At 44.2% G+C, this 19,004-nt stretch overlaps 1 protein-coding gene across 13 annotated transcripts in view; it reads left to right on the top strand.

Moving 5' to 3' along the window:
* The window catches only part of cep44 (centrosomal protein 44), a 71,877-nt gene that overhangs the window by 1,399 nt on the left and 51,474 nt on the right, over positions 1-19,004 (top strand). For all 13 annotated transcript variants that reach the window (XM_061830335.1, XM_061830331.1, XM_061830339.1 and 10 more), the window contains 2 exons: positions 14,071-14,218; positions 16,369-16,506. In XM_061830335.1, the coding sequence (XP_061686319.1) occupies positions 14,071-14,218; positions 16,369-16,506 (286 nt within the window). The remainder of the gene's footprint in view (positions 1-14,070; positions 14,219-16,368; positions 16,507-19,004) is intronic.

The raw sequence follows: 19,004 nt of genomic DNA, 5'->3' as shown, positions 1-19,004 counted from the left end.
GAGAACATGCAAAGTCAACAGAGGTGGGGCCGGGATTTGAAATCTGGTCCTCAGAACTATGAGGCCAACGCTCTACAGCTGCCCCACAGTGCCGCTGTAAGCAAGCAGCTATATTTAATATTGAATATGTTTGGAAATCCAAGGTGACTCTCACTGTTCTCTGAGAGTTCAGTGTTCAGAGAGTCAGAGTGGACTCCCATTTTATGTGTTATTTATGAGCGAGCTTGTTGGTGGGTGGAATGGGTCAGTTTTGCGTGTAAACATCTTATCCTGCCTGACGCTCTGGCTGATATGACTAAAAGAGACAGAACGGTACTTATAGTGTATGGGTCTCTGAGTAAACGAATGCCACTCTCTGACAGCGCTCTGAATTTCCTGAAGTTCCATAGTGCAGGAAGCGCACAATTTACAAATATATCCAATGCTCTGCTTCCTTTAAGACAAATGCCTACTGTCAACCTGAACTCTGACGACCCCGATGTACATACTCCCATCAGACTCAGGGTTGTACCAGCCACTTCAGAAGCTGAGGGGTTTTGTCTCATTTATAGATGTCTTGTTTGCCTTGGTTCTCTGACCTTGACTATTTTGCACACATCACCTGAACTCTTTGATATTTACACATTTAATTAATACTTCTTATAAAGTAAATAGCATAGTTTACCTTTTTTATTGAGGTTATAATTTGTATGATTTTATTGTCTTTTGTAGCTCTGTGGGCCTTTGAGTACCATAGTTTCAACCCTCTGTATATGACACACATTGAAGAATTGATGATAATAATAATAAATTGACAATGCACCCCTATGGGGGCACAAGCCAGTGCAATCTGTAGGCTGGTCCCGGAGGGTTGCGTCAGGAAGGGCATCCAGGGTAAAAATTGTGCCAAACAAATATGAGCGTTCATCTAAAGAATCCCATACCGATCGGTTGTGGCCTCTGTTAACAACGCCCATCCCCGGCACCGCTAACCTGCAGGGCGTTGGTGGAAATTCAGCTACTGTGGGTCGAAGACAAAGAATAGGAGCAAACCAGAGTCGTCATCAGAAGAAGAAGAGGGATGCACAGAGCCTACAACTGAGTGTAGGGACTTTGAATGTTGAGACTATGACAGGAAAAGATCAGGAGTTGGTTGACATGATGATTAGGAGAAAGGTTGATATATTGTGCATCCAAGAGGGCAGATGGAAAGGTAGTAAGGCAAGAACTTTAGGAGCAGGATTTAAATTATTTTACCACAGATTAGATGGGAAAAGAAATGGAGTAGATGTTATTTTAAGGGAAGAGCTGGCTAAGAATGTCTTGGAGGGGAAACGAGTATCAGATTGAGTGATGAGGTTGAAATTTGAAATTGAGGGTGTTATGTATAATGGTATAAGCGACTATGCCCCACCGGAATGATGTGACCTAGAGTTGAAAGAGAAATTCTGGAAGGGACTAGATGAAGTAGTTCTGAGCATCCCAGACAGAGAGTGAGTTATGACTAGTACAGATTGTAATGGACATGTTGGTGAAGGAAACAGGGGCGATGAAGGAGTGATGGGTAAGTACGACATCCACAAAAGGAACTTTGAGGGCCAGATGGTGGTGGACTTTGCAAAAAGGATGGAAATCGCAGTAGTAAACACCTTTTTTCCAGAACAGGCAGGAACATAGAGTGACCTACAAGAGCAGAGGTAAAAGCACGGAGGTAAATTATATTTTGTGCAGACGATGTAATCTGAAAGAGGTTACTGACTGTAAAGTAGTGGTAGGATAAAGTGTAGCTTGACAGCATAGGATGGTGGTGGGTAGGAAGATTAAGAAGACAAAGATAGAGCAGTCAGTCACTGAGAAAGGAAGAATGTTGTCCCGCCTTTCAGAAAGAGGTGAGACAGGCTCTCAATGGACAGGAGGAGCTCCCGGAAGACTGGACAACTACAAGTCGATCTCTTTGTAGTGGCACCCCGAAATACAAGAAGTCATACAAAAAACAAGATTAGCAAAGAAGAAGTGGGACAGGGAGAGGACTGAGGAGAGGCGGAAGGAATGCATTGAGATGCGACGTAGGGCAAAGATAAAGGTGGCAAAGGCTAAACAAGAGACATATGACGACACCAGGTTGGACACGAAAGAAGGAGCAAAGGGTCTAGACACATTGGCCAGGCGAGGATTGGGATGTTAAGTGTGAGCAGCAGGTAAAGGGTGAAGAAGGATAGAGATGGAAACATTTTGACTGGTTCCAGCAGTGTGCTAAATAGATGAAAAGAATACTTTGAGAAGTTGATGAAGAAAATGAGCGATCAAAAATCAATCACTCAAAAGTCATTAATGTCATTGTATGTTGTGCATACAACGAAATGATGAGCGCTTCTCCACAGGGTAAATGCATGAATAAAATAGGATGAAAGTAGAATATCTTGGGTAAAAACAACAGTTAAAATTCTTCCATAAAATAAATAAATACATCCACATAGTGGTAAATGATTAAAACCAAGAAAAGCAAACAAAAGTGCAGTTGCATAATATGACATTACAGTATTGATATGTTCATTGGTTTTGAATTCAAGGAGTTGATGGCTCTGGGGAAAAAGCTGTCTTTGAATCTGGTTGTCGGTGTTTAGAAGGCAGCAGGTTAAACAGGTGGTGACCAGGATGTGAAGAGTCCTTTACAATATTAGTTGATCTACTGTGATACCAGAGAGCAGCCAGTGATCTACTGGGCACTGTTGATCACTCTTTGAAGAGCTTTCCTGTCTGCTGCTGTATATCCAGCCTATCACACTATCATCCACTATGTGAGGATGCTCTCCACAGTGGTTCTGTAGAACGCCTGCTTAGCTTCCAAGTTGCAGGTGGGCCTTTTTCACCACCGTGTGGTATTTACAGTCCAGGTGAGTTTGTCAGTGATGTAGATTCCCAGAAATCTGAAGGAGTGGACCCTCTCCACACACTCCCCATTGATGAAGAGTGGGACCAGGTCGACACCACACTTCCGGAAGACCAGGAAGATTTCCTTCGTCTATTTGGTGTTCAGTGTGAGGTTGTTTGCAGAACACCACTTTGACAATTTTCCAATCTCGTCTCTGTAGCCAGACTCATCTCCTTTTGTGATGCGGTCGATCACGGTGCTATTAGCATGGTTGATAATGGCGTTGCTGGGATGGGCTGGTATGCAGTCATGTGTGTACAGGAGTACAGCAGAGGGCTCATTACGCAGCCTTGGGGGGGATCCGGTGCTGAGGGTGATTGAGGAAGAGAGGTATGGGCCAAGTCTGAGAGACTGGACGGTGTGTGAGGAAGTCTTTAATCCAGCAGATGGAAGGAGATAGTCCAAGGAGGGAGAGTTTGTCAACCAAAATACCTGGGATGATGGTATTAAAGGCTGAGCTAAAGTAAATGAAAAACGTCCTGACGTGGTTCCCTTGGCATTCCAGGTGGCTCAATGCAGTGGGGAGAGCTATTGCAATAGCATCGTCGATGGACCGGTTTCCTCTCCAGGGAAACTGGTATTGGTTGAATGAGGGAAGAAGTGAGCCCCTTATGTGGCGGGCAACCAGCCTCTCAAAGCACTTCGTGATCAAAGCTGTGAGTGCAACACGCCTAAAATCATTTAGACTGTCAATGGCTGATTTTTTTTTTTTATTTTTTTTTTTATTTTTTAGATGGGGATGATTGTTACAGATTTCAGGCAGGATGGAATGGTTGATTGTTGCAGGGAGCTGTTGAAGATTTTTGTGAAAACACCCATCTGCTGATCAGCAGACCCCTTCAGTACCTTTCCCGGCACTCCGTCTGGGCCAGCAGCTTTTCTGGTGTTTTCAATCCTGAGGACGCCTCTCACTTCATGTTCTTGAAGCGTCAGTGTGCTGCTGATGGGAGGTGGTTGTGATGAGCCTGGGTTTAATCTGTCCATCTCAAAACGGGCAAAGAAACGGGTTAGTTCCTCTGCTGGCAAGGCGTCTGTGTTTCTGGCACACATCCTGTTCTTTCTGTTGTAGTTTTTGATGTGTTGTCATCCCTCCCACATCTTTTTTGAGTTGTTTTCTGTGAAGCACTCCTCAATATTTCTTTTGTAGGCCACTACGATGCCCCTCTTTAAGTCGCCTCAGCAGCACTGTACTGTGCCTTGTCCCCTGTCCTGAAGGCGGCATTGCGACATCTCAATAGTGCCTTAGTCTCTCGGGTCATCCAGGATTTTTGTTTGGGGAAAACCCAGATAAGTATATTAACAGTCATAGCAAGAACAGTATCTGTGTTCCTGGAGGTTCTGGTGTTCAAATAATTCCTAAACTGTGCATGAAAAACAGTCCTGCACCTGAGGTAATGCATTCTCAGGCCATGTTTTAATTGTCTTTGTTTGAGGCCTTGTTTGTTTACGTAGGGGGATTTATGTGGGCGCAAGGGTGACACAGACATGATCGGATCCAGCAAGATGTGGGAGTGGGGAGGCCCTGTATGCATGTTTAATATTGGAGTAAACATTGTCCAGGGTTTTGTCTCCTCTGGTGGGACACGTCACACGCTGGACAAATAATTTGGGTGAGACGGTCTATAAACACGCTTGGTTGACGTGACCAGCAAAAATCAATACTCCGTCAGGGTGGGTGTGCTGCTGTTTGTTTACCGTCATGAACAGACTGCTAAGTGCTGCGCTAATGTTAGCATCCGGCGGGTTATAAACAGCTACCACAATGACCACTGTCAGCTCCCTAGGTAGATAAAAGGGTCTGCACGAAACTGCAAGGACCTCTAACTCAGGAGAAGAGTGGGTGTCGATGATCCTGCTGTTAGAACACCATTCGTTGGGCACATCGACACAAAGCCCCTCCCCCTCTGGATTTACCGGAGTCTTTGGTTCCATCTCTTCGATGTAGTGTGCGGCCTGCTAGCAAAACTGCAACATTGGGGATTCGCAGTTGTAGCTTCTGCTTCTTTTTCTTTTTCTTCATTTCCTTTTAGCTTGTCCCGTTAGGGGTCACCACAGCGTGTCATCTTTTTACATCTAAGCCTATCTCGTGCATCTTCCTTTCTAACACTCACTGTCCTCATGTCCTCTTTCACAACATCCATCAACCTTTTCTTTGGTCTTCCTCTCGCTCTTTTGCCTGGCAGCTCCATCCTCAGCACACTTCTACCAATATACTTACTCTCTCCCCTCTGAACATGTCCACACCATCGGAGTCTGCTCTCTCTAACCCTGTCTCCAAAACATGCAACTTTGGCTGCCCCTCTAATGAAATAATTTCTCATCCTTTCCAACCTGTTCACTCCAAGCGAGAACCTATGCATCTTCATTTCTGCTACCTCCAGTTCTGCTTCCTGTTATTTCTTCAGTGGCACCATCTCTAATCCGTACACCATGGCTGGTGTCATGGCCATGGCATCATGGCCTCACCACTGTTTTATAAACTTTGTCCTTCATCCGAGCAATACAGCCCTATGGGGGCACAAACCAGTGCAATCTGTAGGCCGGTCCCAAGCCCGGATAAATGCAGAGGGTTGCGTCAGGAAGGGCATCCGGCGTAAAAACTGTGCCAAACAATTATGAGCGTTCATCTAAAGAATCCCATACCGGATCGGTCGTGGCCCGGGTTAACAACGCCCGCCCCCGGCACTGCTAACCTGCAGGGCGTCGGTGGAAATTCAGCTACTGTGGGTCGAAGACAAAGAAGAGGAGGAAACCGGATCCAGCGTGAGAAGAAAAAGAGGAATGCACAGAGCCTACAACTGAGTGTAGGGACTTTGAATGTTGGGACTATGACAGGAAAAGCTCAGGAGTTGGTTGACATGATGATTAAGAGAAAGGTTGATATTCTGTGCATCCAAGAGAGCAGGTGGAAAGGTAGTAAGGCTAGAAGTTTGGGAGGAGGGTTTAAATTATTCTACCACGGAGTAGATGGGAAGAGAAATATAGTCGGGGTTATTTTAAAAGAAGAGCTGGCTAAGAATGTCTTGGAGGTGAAAAGAGTATCAGATCGAGTGATGAGACTAAAATTTCAAATTGAGGGTGTTATGTATAATGTGGTTAGCGGCTATGCACCACAGGTAGGATGTGACCTAGAGTTGAAAGAGAAATTCTGGAAGGAACTAGATGAAGTAGTTCTGAGCATCCCAGACAGCGAGAGAGTTGTGATTGGTGCAGATTGTAATGGACATATTGGTAAAGGAAACAGGGGCGATGAAGAAGTGATGGGTAAGTACGGCATCCAGGAAAGGAACTTTGAAGGGCAGATGGTGGTGGACTTTGCAAAAAGGATGGAGATGGCTGTAGTGAACACTTATTTCCAGAAGAGGGAGGAACATATAGTGACCTACAAGAGCGGAGGTAGAACTACGCAGGTATATTATATTTTGTGCAGACGATGTAATCTGAAGGAGGTTACTGACTGTAAAGTAGTGGTAGGGGAAAGTGTAGCTCGACAGCATAGGATGGTAGTATGTAGGATGATTCTGGTGGTGGGTAGGAAGATTAAGAAGACAAAGGTATAGCAGAGAACCATGTGGTGGAAGCTGAGAAAGGAAGAATGTTGTGCGGCCTTCCGGAAAGAGGTGAGACAGGCTCTCGATGGACAACCGAAGCTCCCGGAAGACTGGACGACGACAGCCAAGGTGATCAGAGAGACAGGCAGGAGAGTACTTGGTGTGTCATCTGGTAGGAAAGGGGAGAAGGAGACTTGGTGGTGGAACCCCAAAATACAGGGAGTCATACAAGGAAAGAGATTAGCGAAGAAGAAGTGGGATACTAAGAGGACTGAGGAGAGGCGAAAGGAGTACATCGAGATGCGACGTAGGGCAAAGGTAGAGGTGGCAAAGGCTAAACAAGAGGCATATGAAGACATGTACACCAGGTTGGACACGAAAGTAGGAGAAAAGGATCTCTACAGGTTGGCCAGACAGAGGGATAGAGATGGGAAGGATGTGCAGAAGGTTAGGGTGATTAAGGATAGAGATGGAAATGTGTTGACTGGTGCCGGTAGTGTGCTAAATAGATGGAAAGAAAACTTTGAGAAGTTGATGAATGAAGAAAATGAGAGAGAAGGTAGAGTTGAAGAGGCAAGAGTGAAGGACCAGGAAGTGGAAATGATTACTAAGGGGGAAGTCAGAAAGGCACTACAAAGGATGAAAAATGGAAAGGCAGTTGGTCCTGATGACATACCGGTAGAGGTATGGATGCAATTTGGAGAGATGGCTGTGGAGATTTTGACCAACTTATTCAACAGAATACTAGCGGGCGAAAAGATGCCTGAAGAATGGAGGAAAAGTGTTCTAGTTCCCATTTTTAAGAACAAAGGGGATGTTCAGACCTATGGGAACTATAGAGGAATAAAGTTGATGAGCCACACAATGAAGTTATTGGAAAGAGTAGTGGAGGCTAGTCTCAGGACAGAAGTAAGTATCTGCGAGCAACAGTATGGTTTCATGCCTAGAAAGGGTACCACAGATGCATTATTTGCCTTGAGGATGCTCGTGGAAAAGTACAGAGAAGGTCAGAAGGAGCTACATTGTGTCTTTGTGGATCTAGAGAAAGCCTATGACAGAGTACCAAGAGAGGAACTGTGCATGCGTAAGTCTGGCGTGGCAGAGAAGTACGTTAAAATAGTATAGGACATGTATGATGGCAGCAGAACAATGGTGAGGTGTGCCTTAGGTGGAGGTGGGACTGCCTCAGGGATCAGCTCTGAGCCCCTTCCTGTTTGCAGTGGTAATGGATAGGCTGACAGATTAGGTTAGACTCGAATCCCCTTACACCATGATGTTCGCAGATGATATTGTGATATGCAGTGAAAGCAGGGAGCATGCAGAGGAACAATTAGAAAGATGGAGACATGCACTGGAAAGGAGAGGAATGAAGATTAGCCGAACTTAAACAGAATATATGTGCGTGAATGAGAAAAGTGGAGGGGGAAGAGTGAGGCTACAGGGAAAAGAGATAGCGAGGGTGGACGACTTCAAATATTTAGGGTCAACAATCCAGAGCAATTGTGAGTGTGGTAAGGAAGTGAAGAAACGGAGATCCCGGTGATCTCGCATTGTCCTCCGGAATATTGTTTTCCTTTTGTCCTCCTTTCTTATTGATAAGTTACACTCCAGTCCCAGATTGACCAGGTCCTGGAAGCTATATGTGACCATGGCTTTATAGTAATCCACAGGTAGAGCCAAAATAATAATAAGGAAAAAGCACCAAGCTGCAGAGCTAAGAGCCGCTGCACCCGTGCACCCCGCTATCTTGTTAGCCAATCCAGTCCAAAAAGTGCAGTAGCCTGAGAGAAGGAAGAGTAAAAGTGACAAGTGTGAAGGACCAGGAAGAGACAATAAGTAAGGGGGAAGTTAGAATGGAGGTGGAGGTATAGATGCAATTTTCAGAGGTGGCTGTGGAGTTTTTGAACAACTGATTCAACAGAATACTAGCAGGGGAGAAGATGCCAGAAGAATGGAGGAAAAGTGTGTTGGTTCCCATTTTTAAGAATGAAGGCGATGTGCCAAGCTTTGGGACCTATAGAGGAATAAAGTTAATCAGCCACACAATGACGTTATGGAAGAGTAGTGGAGGCTAGACTTGGGACAGAAGTAATTATCTGCAAGCAACAGTATTGTTTCATTCCTAGAAAGCGTACCAGAGATGCATTATTTGCCTTGAGCATGGAAGTGTGAAAATACAGGGAAGGTCAGAAGGAGCTACATTGTGTCTGTATGGATCTAGAGAGAGCCTATGACAGAGTACCAAGACAGGAACTGTGTTACTGCATAAGCCAGTTGTGGCGGACAAATATGTTAGAATAGTACAGGACATGTATGAGGGGAGTAGAACAGTGATGAAGTGTGCCATAGGTGTGACAGAAGAATTTAAGGTGGAGGTGGGACTGCATTACGGATCAGCTCTGAGCTCCTTCATGTTTGCTGCGGTAATGGATAGGCTGACTGATGAGATTGAGCTGGAATCTCCTTGGACGAAGATGTTCACAGATGACATTGTCATGGGCAGTTAAAGCAGAGATCAGATGGAGGAACAATTACAAAGATGGAGACATGCACTGGAAATGAGAGGAATGAAGATTAGCCAAAGTGTGTGTGTTTCTTTCGGCTTGTCCCTTTCGGGGTCGCCACAGCGTATCATCTCAGATGAACGCATATATATGTTTGGCACAATTTTTACGCCGGATGCCCTTCCTGACGCAACCCTTCTCAGGGAGTGGAGGCCCCAGTGGGATACAAACCCACAACCCCTGGTTTACCAAACCAGTGCTCTAACCACTGAGCTACGGGGCCTCTAAACCTATGATATTGTAATTAGGAGGTATCAGCGTTCTGGCCGTAACAACTTAGTGTTAAGGGATTTCTGTGATGTAACTGAAGGTGTAGTGGTAAACTCATCCAACTTTGGTGCAGCCAGCTTGGGTTCACTTCCCATTCAGTGACGGTGTGAATGTGAGTGTAAATGGTTCTCGTGTCTACACAGTGCAGCAAAAAAGTATTTGCCCCAGCCTAATTAAAATTGGTTTGATGATTTGAAACCAGTGTGTGTGTGTGATAAATATGTACACTTTTTCACTTTTACTGTATAGTCTGCTGTTTGCCCAGAGTCAGCTGGGATAGGCTCCAGTACCCCGCGACCCCAACCAGGATAAGCAGTGTTAATGATGGATGGATGATTTTTTTTATAGCTGTCCCCCAAAGCTGTATAGCCGTGAAAGCTCTGGGAAACAGCCAAAGTAAAACAGAATATATGTGCATGAATGAGAGAGCTGGAGGGGGAAGAGTGAGGGTCCAGGGAAAAGAGATAGCGAGGGCGGCCGACTTCCAATACTTGGGGTCAACAATCCAGAGCAATGGGGAATGTGGTCGGTAAGGAGGTGAACAAATGGGTCCAAGCAGGTTGGAACAGCCGGTGGAAGGTGTCTGGTGTGTACGTGACAGAAGAGTCTATGCTTGGATGAAGGGCAAAGTTTATAAAACGGTGGTGAGGCCATGATGTATGGATTAGAGATGTGGCACTGAAGAGACGACGGGAAGCAGAACTGGAGGTGGCAGAAATGAAGATGTTGAGGTTCTTGCTGGGAGTGACAAGGACAGCCAAAGTTGGATTTTTGGAGACAAGGTTCAAGAGAGCAGACTTCGATGGTTTGGACATGTCCAGAAGTGAGAGAGTGTGTATATTGGTAGAAGGGTGCTGAGGATGGAGCTGCCAGGCAAAAGAGCGAGAGGAAGACCATAGAGAAGGTTGATGGATGTTGTGAAAGAAGACATGAGAGCAGTTGGTGTTACAGACGAAGATGCAGGAGATAGGTTTAATGGAAAAAGATGATATGCTATGGCGACCCCTAAGATGAAGGGAATAGAAGAAGAAAGTAATAAAAACTACCTTTTAAAAGTACCTTAAGTTTAAAAAAGTAGAAAATGTTGTGATACTATATATAATATTTATAAACAAATATATGCCCTTGAGTATTGTTATAATCCCTCTGTCGGTGTAACTACAGTGTTTATGAAGATGTTTGAAGGTAAATCCGTCCCATGACCAATCGCCATTCGCTAGCCCATATAATAGTTTTCAATTGACTGTCAGCATTAAACTGGCAATTTGTAAAGCAATGGCTTTTAAAATAAATATAAAATAAGGGTAAAATTTTTTGCTGTGTGATTACTTTTACAGTAAATTCCAACAAGTGTGTTCATAAAGAGAAATGGGTGACGAGTTGTGCTGAGTTTTTGAGACGTTTTGAGTAATGAAGTGGGTGTGCCAGCAAAGCACTTATGAAGGCTGGCTTCCTTTCGGAACTGATTGTCTAAACTCGCTGTCCACATGACCGATTTGGGAAGCACTTCAGAGTTTACCACAAGATTTGACAGCAATTTAATCCTCTCATGGAGGCTCGATTCAAAATGTTTTTCATTTTTACTTTTTATAGAGTTGCAGTCGGCATAGTGTTGAGATAGCTTGTGCAGTTTGTATAGGCTACAAGTGTGTGGAGAGTGTTTCCAATATAGCTTGGGCAGTCGCGGTAGCAAGCAATTAGTTTGTCACTTTTCAGAATCCTTGGAAGCTCGCTGCTGTCGCTATCCCGACATCCTGGTCTAATAACCAATCCGTTCGTGCACTCAACTCTCAACCTGTGGCATGGTGGTCCCCTGAATTCAGATCACAAGCAGCACCGCATCAATACCTGTTTTTGAGGCTCATCAATTACATTTGTTTATTAAAAACAACATTTTCCAAAATGTTTTTTTTTCTTTTCAGAGGGAAGGTATTTTTTTTGTTTTCCAAGAAAGTAACAAATCACTGAGAGTTTGACTAAACAGCTCAAAGCACGGTCAGGGAGGGCAAAATAACATTCTACAGGCTCCAAAATGTGAGCTTCTGTACGAGGCTAGCGCTGTTAGCTTTGGTGTTAAGGCTAACCCGAGTGCATTCCTGTTTATCTACTCATGGAGTTTTGGTAATTGAGGAATATATGATTGACACTGAAAATACAGTTTTGGACCGTTTTCACCAAGTGAGAAATTTCAATGACTTTGACATTTGTACTTGCCCACGCATGCCGTGTCTATATATAAGAGGTGGCCCGAAACAGCGGCATAGAGGCTCCAAGCCACCGTTAATGTTGTCCCTGCATTATTCTAGAAAACCGAAAGCAAATACGGTGGGGCAGTTGCAGTAAGTCTTTGTGTGTCCCAATGCTTCAAGGAGCAAAGTTGTCTGGTGTTCACTCCCCGGGTCGGCTTCTGACTGTTGTTTGAACTAATGCATCACACAGGAGTTCACAGTACCCAGCTTTTTTAAAGTCCTTAGAGGGGGCTCTGACGAGTGCTCCTTCTGGGGACACCATTGCTCTGTGGGGGACTTCAAGTGCTCACGTGGGTAGTGACAGTGAAACCTGGAAAGTCATGATTGAGAAGAAAGTGAATAGTGTTTCGTTATTAGACTTCTGTGCTCTTGACAGATTGTCCATAACAAAATGTTCAAGCAAAAGGGTGGCCACAAATGCACTTGGCACCAGGACAGCACAAGTCGCAGTTGTATGATCGACTTTGTGGTCATGTCAACAAACTTGGGGACACGTGTCTTGGACACCATCGGGTGAAGAGAGGGGCGGAGCTGTCAACTGATCTGAGGATTTTCAACTCCCACCTCTGACAGTACATTGCTTAATGTTTTAGGTGATGCGGAGGGGCATGTTACACGCCACCATTGCTAAGGCGGCTGACTTGAGCTGTGGCTGTAAGGTAAGATGCCTGTTGTGACGGCAATCCCCAAACCCGCTGCTGGACACCAACAATGAAGAATACCATCAAGCTGAAGAACGAGTCCTGTTGTGCTTTTTTTGCATTTGGAACTCCTGCGGCAGCTGAGCAAGCGGAATCCAGCTTTGCTGATTGCAAAAGCCAAAACACAGGTTTGGGAGGGTGCAATGAGGCCATAGAAAAAGACTTCCAGACAGCTTTGAGGAAATTCTGGTCTACTGTCAGGAGTCTCAGGAGGGGAAAGCAATGCACCATCAACTATGTGTATAGTTGGGATGAGGGGCTTGCTGAAGCCGGGACATTGTGAGTTAGTGGGGAGAATACTTCGAAGACCTCCTCAATTCCCACCGACACGCTTCCCCATGAGGAAGCAGAGTACTGGTTCTCTGAGGCGGGCTTTGCTATTTCTTGGGTTGAGGTCACCATGGTGGTTGAAATATTCCTCAGTGCCAAAGCCCCAGGGATGGATGAGTTTCGCACATAGTTCCTAAAGGCTCTGGATGTTGTGAGGCTGTGCTGTTACATACTTCTGCAACATCACATGGATATCGGGGACAGTGCCTCTGGGGTGTGAGTCCCCCTTTTTAAGATGGGGGGGCAAGCGTGTCTGTTCCAACTACAGGGGGCTCACACTCCTCAGCCTTCCTGATAAGGTCTATTCGGCGTGTTTTCATATACGATCCTGCAGGAAGTCGGCTCTCATATTCACCAGGAGCAATGTGGTTTCCGTCCGGGCTGCGACACTACACCCTTGCCAGGGTACATGGGAGTTCGCCATTGCTGGCAGTAAGTGAGACTCTTTTCCGGTGTGGGTTGGACATTGTCAAGGGTGCGGCTTTGTCACCAATTCTGTTCATAACTTTTATGGACAAAATTTCCACGCACAATGAAGGGTAGAGGGGGTCCAGGTTGGTGGGCTCAGTATTACATCTCTGCTTTTTGCAGATGATGTGGTTCTGTTGACTTCTCCAATCTGTGTTCTCCAACTCTCACTGCAGCGGTTAACAACTGTGTGTAACGACTGGGATGAGAATAGGCACCTCCAAATCTGAGATCATGATCCTCTGCCGTAAAAGAATGCTGTGCCTTCTCCAGGATGCGGATGAGATCCTGCTCCATGTGGAGGAGTTGAAGTATAAATGGGGTGTTTTGCACAATGGAGGGAAGAATGGAACGGATGTTCAACAGGCAAACCAGTGGAACAACTGGAGTCATGCAGACTCTGTATTGGTCTTTTGTTGTAAAGCTGCAGCTAAGCCGATTGGCAAAGCTCTCAATTGGCCGGTCGTGCTACATTCCTAACCTCAACTATGGTCCAAGCTGTGGGTCATGACAAAAAGAACAAGATCAAGCAGTCGAAGTCAGTCCACAGGGTGTCCAGGCTCCTGCTTTGAGCGGGTGAGAAGCTCGCCCATTCATGAGGAGTTCAGAGTAGAGGCGCTGCTCCTCCACATTGAGAGGAGCCGGGTGATGTCGCTGGAGCATCTGATTTGAATGTCTCCCGGACATGTCGCTGGTTAGGTGTTCCGGGCACATTCCACCTGGAGATGAACACAGGGTACATCTCTTGGCTGGCCTGAGAACACCTCGGGATCCCCCCGGAAAAGCTGGATGAAATCGCTGGGGAGAGGGAAGTCTGGGCGTCCCAGTTCAAGCTACTGTCCCTGCGACCCAACCTCGGCTAAGTGGTAGAAAATGGATGGATGGGTGGGTGAGTTGGTGGATGGATGGATGGATGGATGGATGGCATCTTCTTAAAATGATTGTAAATATCTTTAGGTGCTTTTGTGATGTGTTGTAATTTCTTTGTGATTATGTTTTTTAAATAACACTTCAATTTCATATCAGACTTTCTGCAGGAGACCCCTCAGCTTTTCTGCCCATCTTGAGCTTCACTCTCAATACATTCTCTCCACATTTTGCTGAGGAACTAGTGGGAGCTGGACTGGAGGTGACAGGGAAGACTGACCTGAGATTCACTGATACACTGTATAAGGTATGCCACTCCACTCTGACTCACTTTGAGACATGTTCTGAGGGGTGCATTGGTTTGCATGTTATTTTATTTTTTTTTTTGTCCTGTATTATGTAATTTAGATCTACGACTGCAATTGAGCTTTCTAAACCAATTTGTGAGTCCTCTTTGTGAGCAAGGACATTTTTGGCGGCCTGAGGCAAGCGGGACAACGGAAACCCAATCCCCCGTCCAGAAAAAAAATAAATAAATTGACCTTAGACATCTCTGCATTTGTGCATAATTCTTGCACCTATTACTGTCAATTTATGGCCTGAAACGGCTTAACAGATCTTGCCGAGTGAGGAAAGTTACTGACCTGAGAGGTGACATGAACACAGGATGAATTATGGAATGTGGCGCTGTTGTCCAATGTAACAACACAAGCAGTAATTTGGAGTTCATTCAGGCAAGGGGGTGAATTGTTACTTCACAATACTGGAGGTTGAGTTTACAACCCTTTCCTTTCTAATTTCTCACACAGCAAGTCAAATACGTGCTCGGACATGACCTTGATGTCTACTGGGGTATCTGCGAGTCTGTCATATTGGAATGTACGTTCAATTGTAGTTGTCAAGTAATACTTTTACAATGTGTCCTGAATGGAGAGCTTACCTAGAAGGCGCCGAAATGGCTCCTTGTCATATTTGTTTGAGAGGTTGCTGGAGTAATTAATTCAGTGGGTCACAGGGCATGGTTGGGGTTTAATTGTCCAAGTGGCCTAAGTCTGCAAATTTTGATCTCACTAATGGGTGTTAGCTGGTCATAGCAGTGGTTGGTTATGTGCGTGCCTTCAGTTGTAATGACTGGTTCACAAGCTTTGTCCTGCATTCTTCTTCTCCTCTCCTTATCCTGTCTTATCTTGTCCCTTCCTTCCCTCACAGGGTGTAGTACTAGGCTCATGCAATATACATATTTGTTTCCTTGTTGAACATGGATAAATTCAGAGGGATGCATCACGAAGGCCACCTGGTGTAAAAACTGTGCCAAACAAATATGAGCGTTAATCTAAAGAATCCCATACCGGATCGGTCGTGGCCCGGGTTAACAACGCCCGCCCCCGGCACCGCTAACATGCAGGATGGCGGTGAAAATTCAGCAATTGTGAGTCGAAGACAAAGAAGGGGAGGAAACCGGATTCGTCAGAAGAAGAAGAAGAAGAGGAGGAATACCCAGAGCCTACAACTGAGTGTAGGGACTTTGAATGTTGGGACTATGACAAAAAAAAAAAAAGCTCAGGAGTTGGTTGACATGATGATTAGGAGAAAGGTAGATGTATTGTGCATCCAAGAGAGCAGGTGGAAAGGTAGTAAGGCTAGAAGTTTAGGAGCAGGGTTTCAGTTATTCAACCACAGAGTAGATGGGAAGAGAAATGGAGTAGGGATTATTTTAAAGGAAGAGCAGGCTAAGAAAGTCTTGGAGTATAATATGTATACATACATTATATGGCGATTTATTTACTGGCTTACAGCACAGAGTGCAGATTGATTTATTATATAATCATAAATAGTCATTTTGCTATCATTAAATTATTTTGTAACTCCCCCCCAAAAAATAAAAATGGACTCATGTATCCAAACAGAACTCATGATTTGTATCGAATGTAACCATGTATAGTTTGAGCCACAATGTCATTTATAAATTACTTACTACATGGTCATTGATAAAAGGCAATGAACACGTGACCATCCGTGCATGTAAAAGCCCGGCCTTGCATATCAGTCAAGAAGCCATACGGAATTGAAAATCAAAAGCCTGTTTCGTGTCATTGTCCAAAAGTATTTTATCAAATGTTCAAGCCTGATAAAAAAAATACACAGTGTTTTGACATCCAGCAGTGCAGATCAAAGTATACTCTTCACTCAATGTCACTTGCCACACACAATGCCACAATGTTCACAACAGAAATGGCTCTGTCGTGTCATTTTGTGTAGCCCGTGAAAGCAAATCGTGTCAATTTACATAATTCCTCCGAAAACCTGAACCAAAATTTCAAATTGTCTCGTGGAAAATGTTGATATGGTTTGCATTTTTCTGTTACCATTTTACCATTACCATTTGTTTGTTGTTCTCTTCCTTATTTTCCATTTCCCCAAGTCAAGTCTTTTCAGTTTGACAATTTCTTCATTAAGGTTCTGCGAGATATATTCCACTACAAGCCCATTGTCTCCAAGCAACAGTTCCTCCAGAAGGGTTTTGTTCAAAGAAAGATTTCTACCCTTTGTGACATCATTCACTTGGTCCTCCAGAGAGACAGTGAGCTGAAAAAGGTAAAGTATACATTAAACTTTTGGTCTAAATCAGTGCTCAATTATTTTCTGTTTCGCGCCTCTAACAAGAAGAAAACAATTCGCGCGCCCCCCCACTCCCCATCGTGACTATAAATATTATCATTTGTCTATAAAATTAAGTACATCTCTACAAAACATTGTATCCTTATTAATATTGAAGAAAATTAAAAATAAATTGGAAAAATATAGTTCAACATACAACAAAGACTAACTTTATTGTAACTTTATTGTAACAGAAAAATTTAAGCTAATCGATCTGCCTGAAATGAAAAAAAAGTCCTTGTTTAAACTGCAAACATTTTTGACTGACTTATTGCACCACTTGATAGCGAAAAAATAAATAAAATCAATAAAAATTTCAAAATCAGTTCAGCAACATTAACTCAGGAGCACAATATACAAAACACTTTAACTTACAAAACAAAAAATAAAACAATTTGTGCTGTTTTTTTTTTTTTCCCAATCAAAATGACATCAGGATTAATGGCTACAATGAGCACATTTTAAACTGCACAGCTTTTACAAAGAGAGGTTTGAACCACGCTACTTTCATCTGTACATCTGGTGACAGTGTCAGAGGGACAGTTTTTAGTTTTGCAAAACTTGCGTCATCCAGCATGACTAAGACCATGTCTACTGCTGGAGGCAGTATTAGCCCCTCTGCTATGGTTTTTTTTTTTTTTTTTTGCACAGCAATTTGGTATGCTACCCTGTATGATGCTAACAGTGCTCGCTGGTTTACTGAAATAGCTTTCACAAAGCAGGATGATTGTTGGCAATATTCGGCATGTTTTCACTTCTTTAAGTGGCACATTAATTTATTTGGCTTCATATTGTCCGCTGCCAACTTATTTTTTTCCTTTTCTTTCCTCATCTCCACAGTGAAGGAAAGCGCTACCTACGCTTCATCATATTTGCTCGTCTTAGCATTCTGTTGATTTTCTTTTGTCTCATTGTCTTTGTATCTACGCAATTGTTTGTTCATCCATCCATTTTCTTTCACTTATTCAAGGTCAGGTCATGGGGCAGTAGCTTTAGTAGCCCCAGCTACTTCATTGAGCTTTTCCAGGGAGGTCCCGATGTGTTCCCAGGCCAGCTAGGGAACATAATCTCTCCATGTCCTGGGACGTCCCTGGGGTCTCTTCCCCAGTGAGACCTGCAAAGAACGCCTTACCAGAGGAGAGGCATCCTAATCAGATGGCCGATCTACCTCATCTGGCTCTTCTCAAGGAAGAGCAGGTGGTCTACACTGAGCCCCACTCAGATGGCCAATCTTCTCACCTGTCTCTCATAGCGGCCTGAAACACCCTGCGGATTAAATTTATTTCAGAAATTTATTCAGTGATGACCTACATCTCTTGACCATAGTTAGGGGTAGGAACCTTTACAGTGAAGAAAATAAGTATTTGAACACCCTACTGTATAGCAAGTTCTCCCACTTAGAAATGATGGAGGGGTCTGAAATTTTCATCGTAGGTGCATGTCCAATGTGAGAGAGATAATCTAAATATAAAAATGTAGAAATCACGTGTGATTTATTTGTGTGATAAAGCTGCAAATAAGTATTTGAACACCTGTCTATCAGCTAGAATTCTGACACTCACAGACCTGTTAGTCCGCCTTTAAAAGTCCACCTCCACTCCATGTATTATCCTGAATCAGATGCACGTGTGTGAGGTCGTTAGCTGCATAAAGACACCTGTCCACCCCATACAATCAGTAAGACTCAAACTTGCAGCATGGCCAAGACCAAAGAGCTGTCCAAAGACACCAGAGAAAAAATTGTACAACTCCACACGGCTGGAAAGGGCTACGGAGAAATTGCCAAGCACCTTGAAAAAAAAGAAAAGAAAAAAAAAGGTCCACTGTTGGAGCAATCATTAGAAAATGGAAGAAGCTAAACATGACTGTCAGTCTCAATCGGAGTGGAGCCCCATCCAAGATATCACCTTGTGGGGTCTTGATACTTAGAAAGGTGAGGAATCAGTCCAGCACTACACGACAGGACTTGGTCAATGACATGAAAAGAGCTGGGACCACCATTTGCCAGGTTTGAAGTCATGAATGTCAAGGAAGGTTCCCCTGCTTAAACCAGCGCATGTCAAGGCATTTGGCAATGAACATTTGGATGACACAGAGGAGTCATGGGAGAAAGTTTTGTGGTCAGATGAGACCAAAATTGAACCTTTTGGTCATAATTCCACTAACCGTGTTTGGAGGAAGACTAATGATTAGTCTCATCCCAACCAAACCATCCCTACTGGGAAGCATGGGGGTGGTAGCATCATGCTTTGGGTATGTTTTTCTGCACATGGAACAGGACAACTGCACTGTATTAAGGAGAGGATGACCACAGCCATGTATTGTGAGATTTTGGGGAACAACCTCTTTCCCTCAGTCAGAGCATTGAAGATGGGTCGTGGCTGGGTCTTTCAACATGACAATGACCCAAAGCACACAGCCAGGAAAACCAAGGA

Source organism: Syngnathoides biaculeatus, chromosome 9 (genome assembly GCF_019802595.1).
Source record: "Syngnathoides biaculeatus isolate LvHL_M chromosome 9, ASM1980259v1, whole genome shotgun sequence".
Classification (NCBI taxonomy): Eukaryota; Metazoa; Chordata; class Actinopteri; order Syngnathiformes; family Syngnathidae; genus Syngnathoides; species Syngnathoides biaculeatus.
This window is presented reverse-complemented; position numbering and strand designations above follow the sequence as displayed.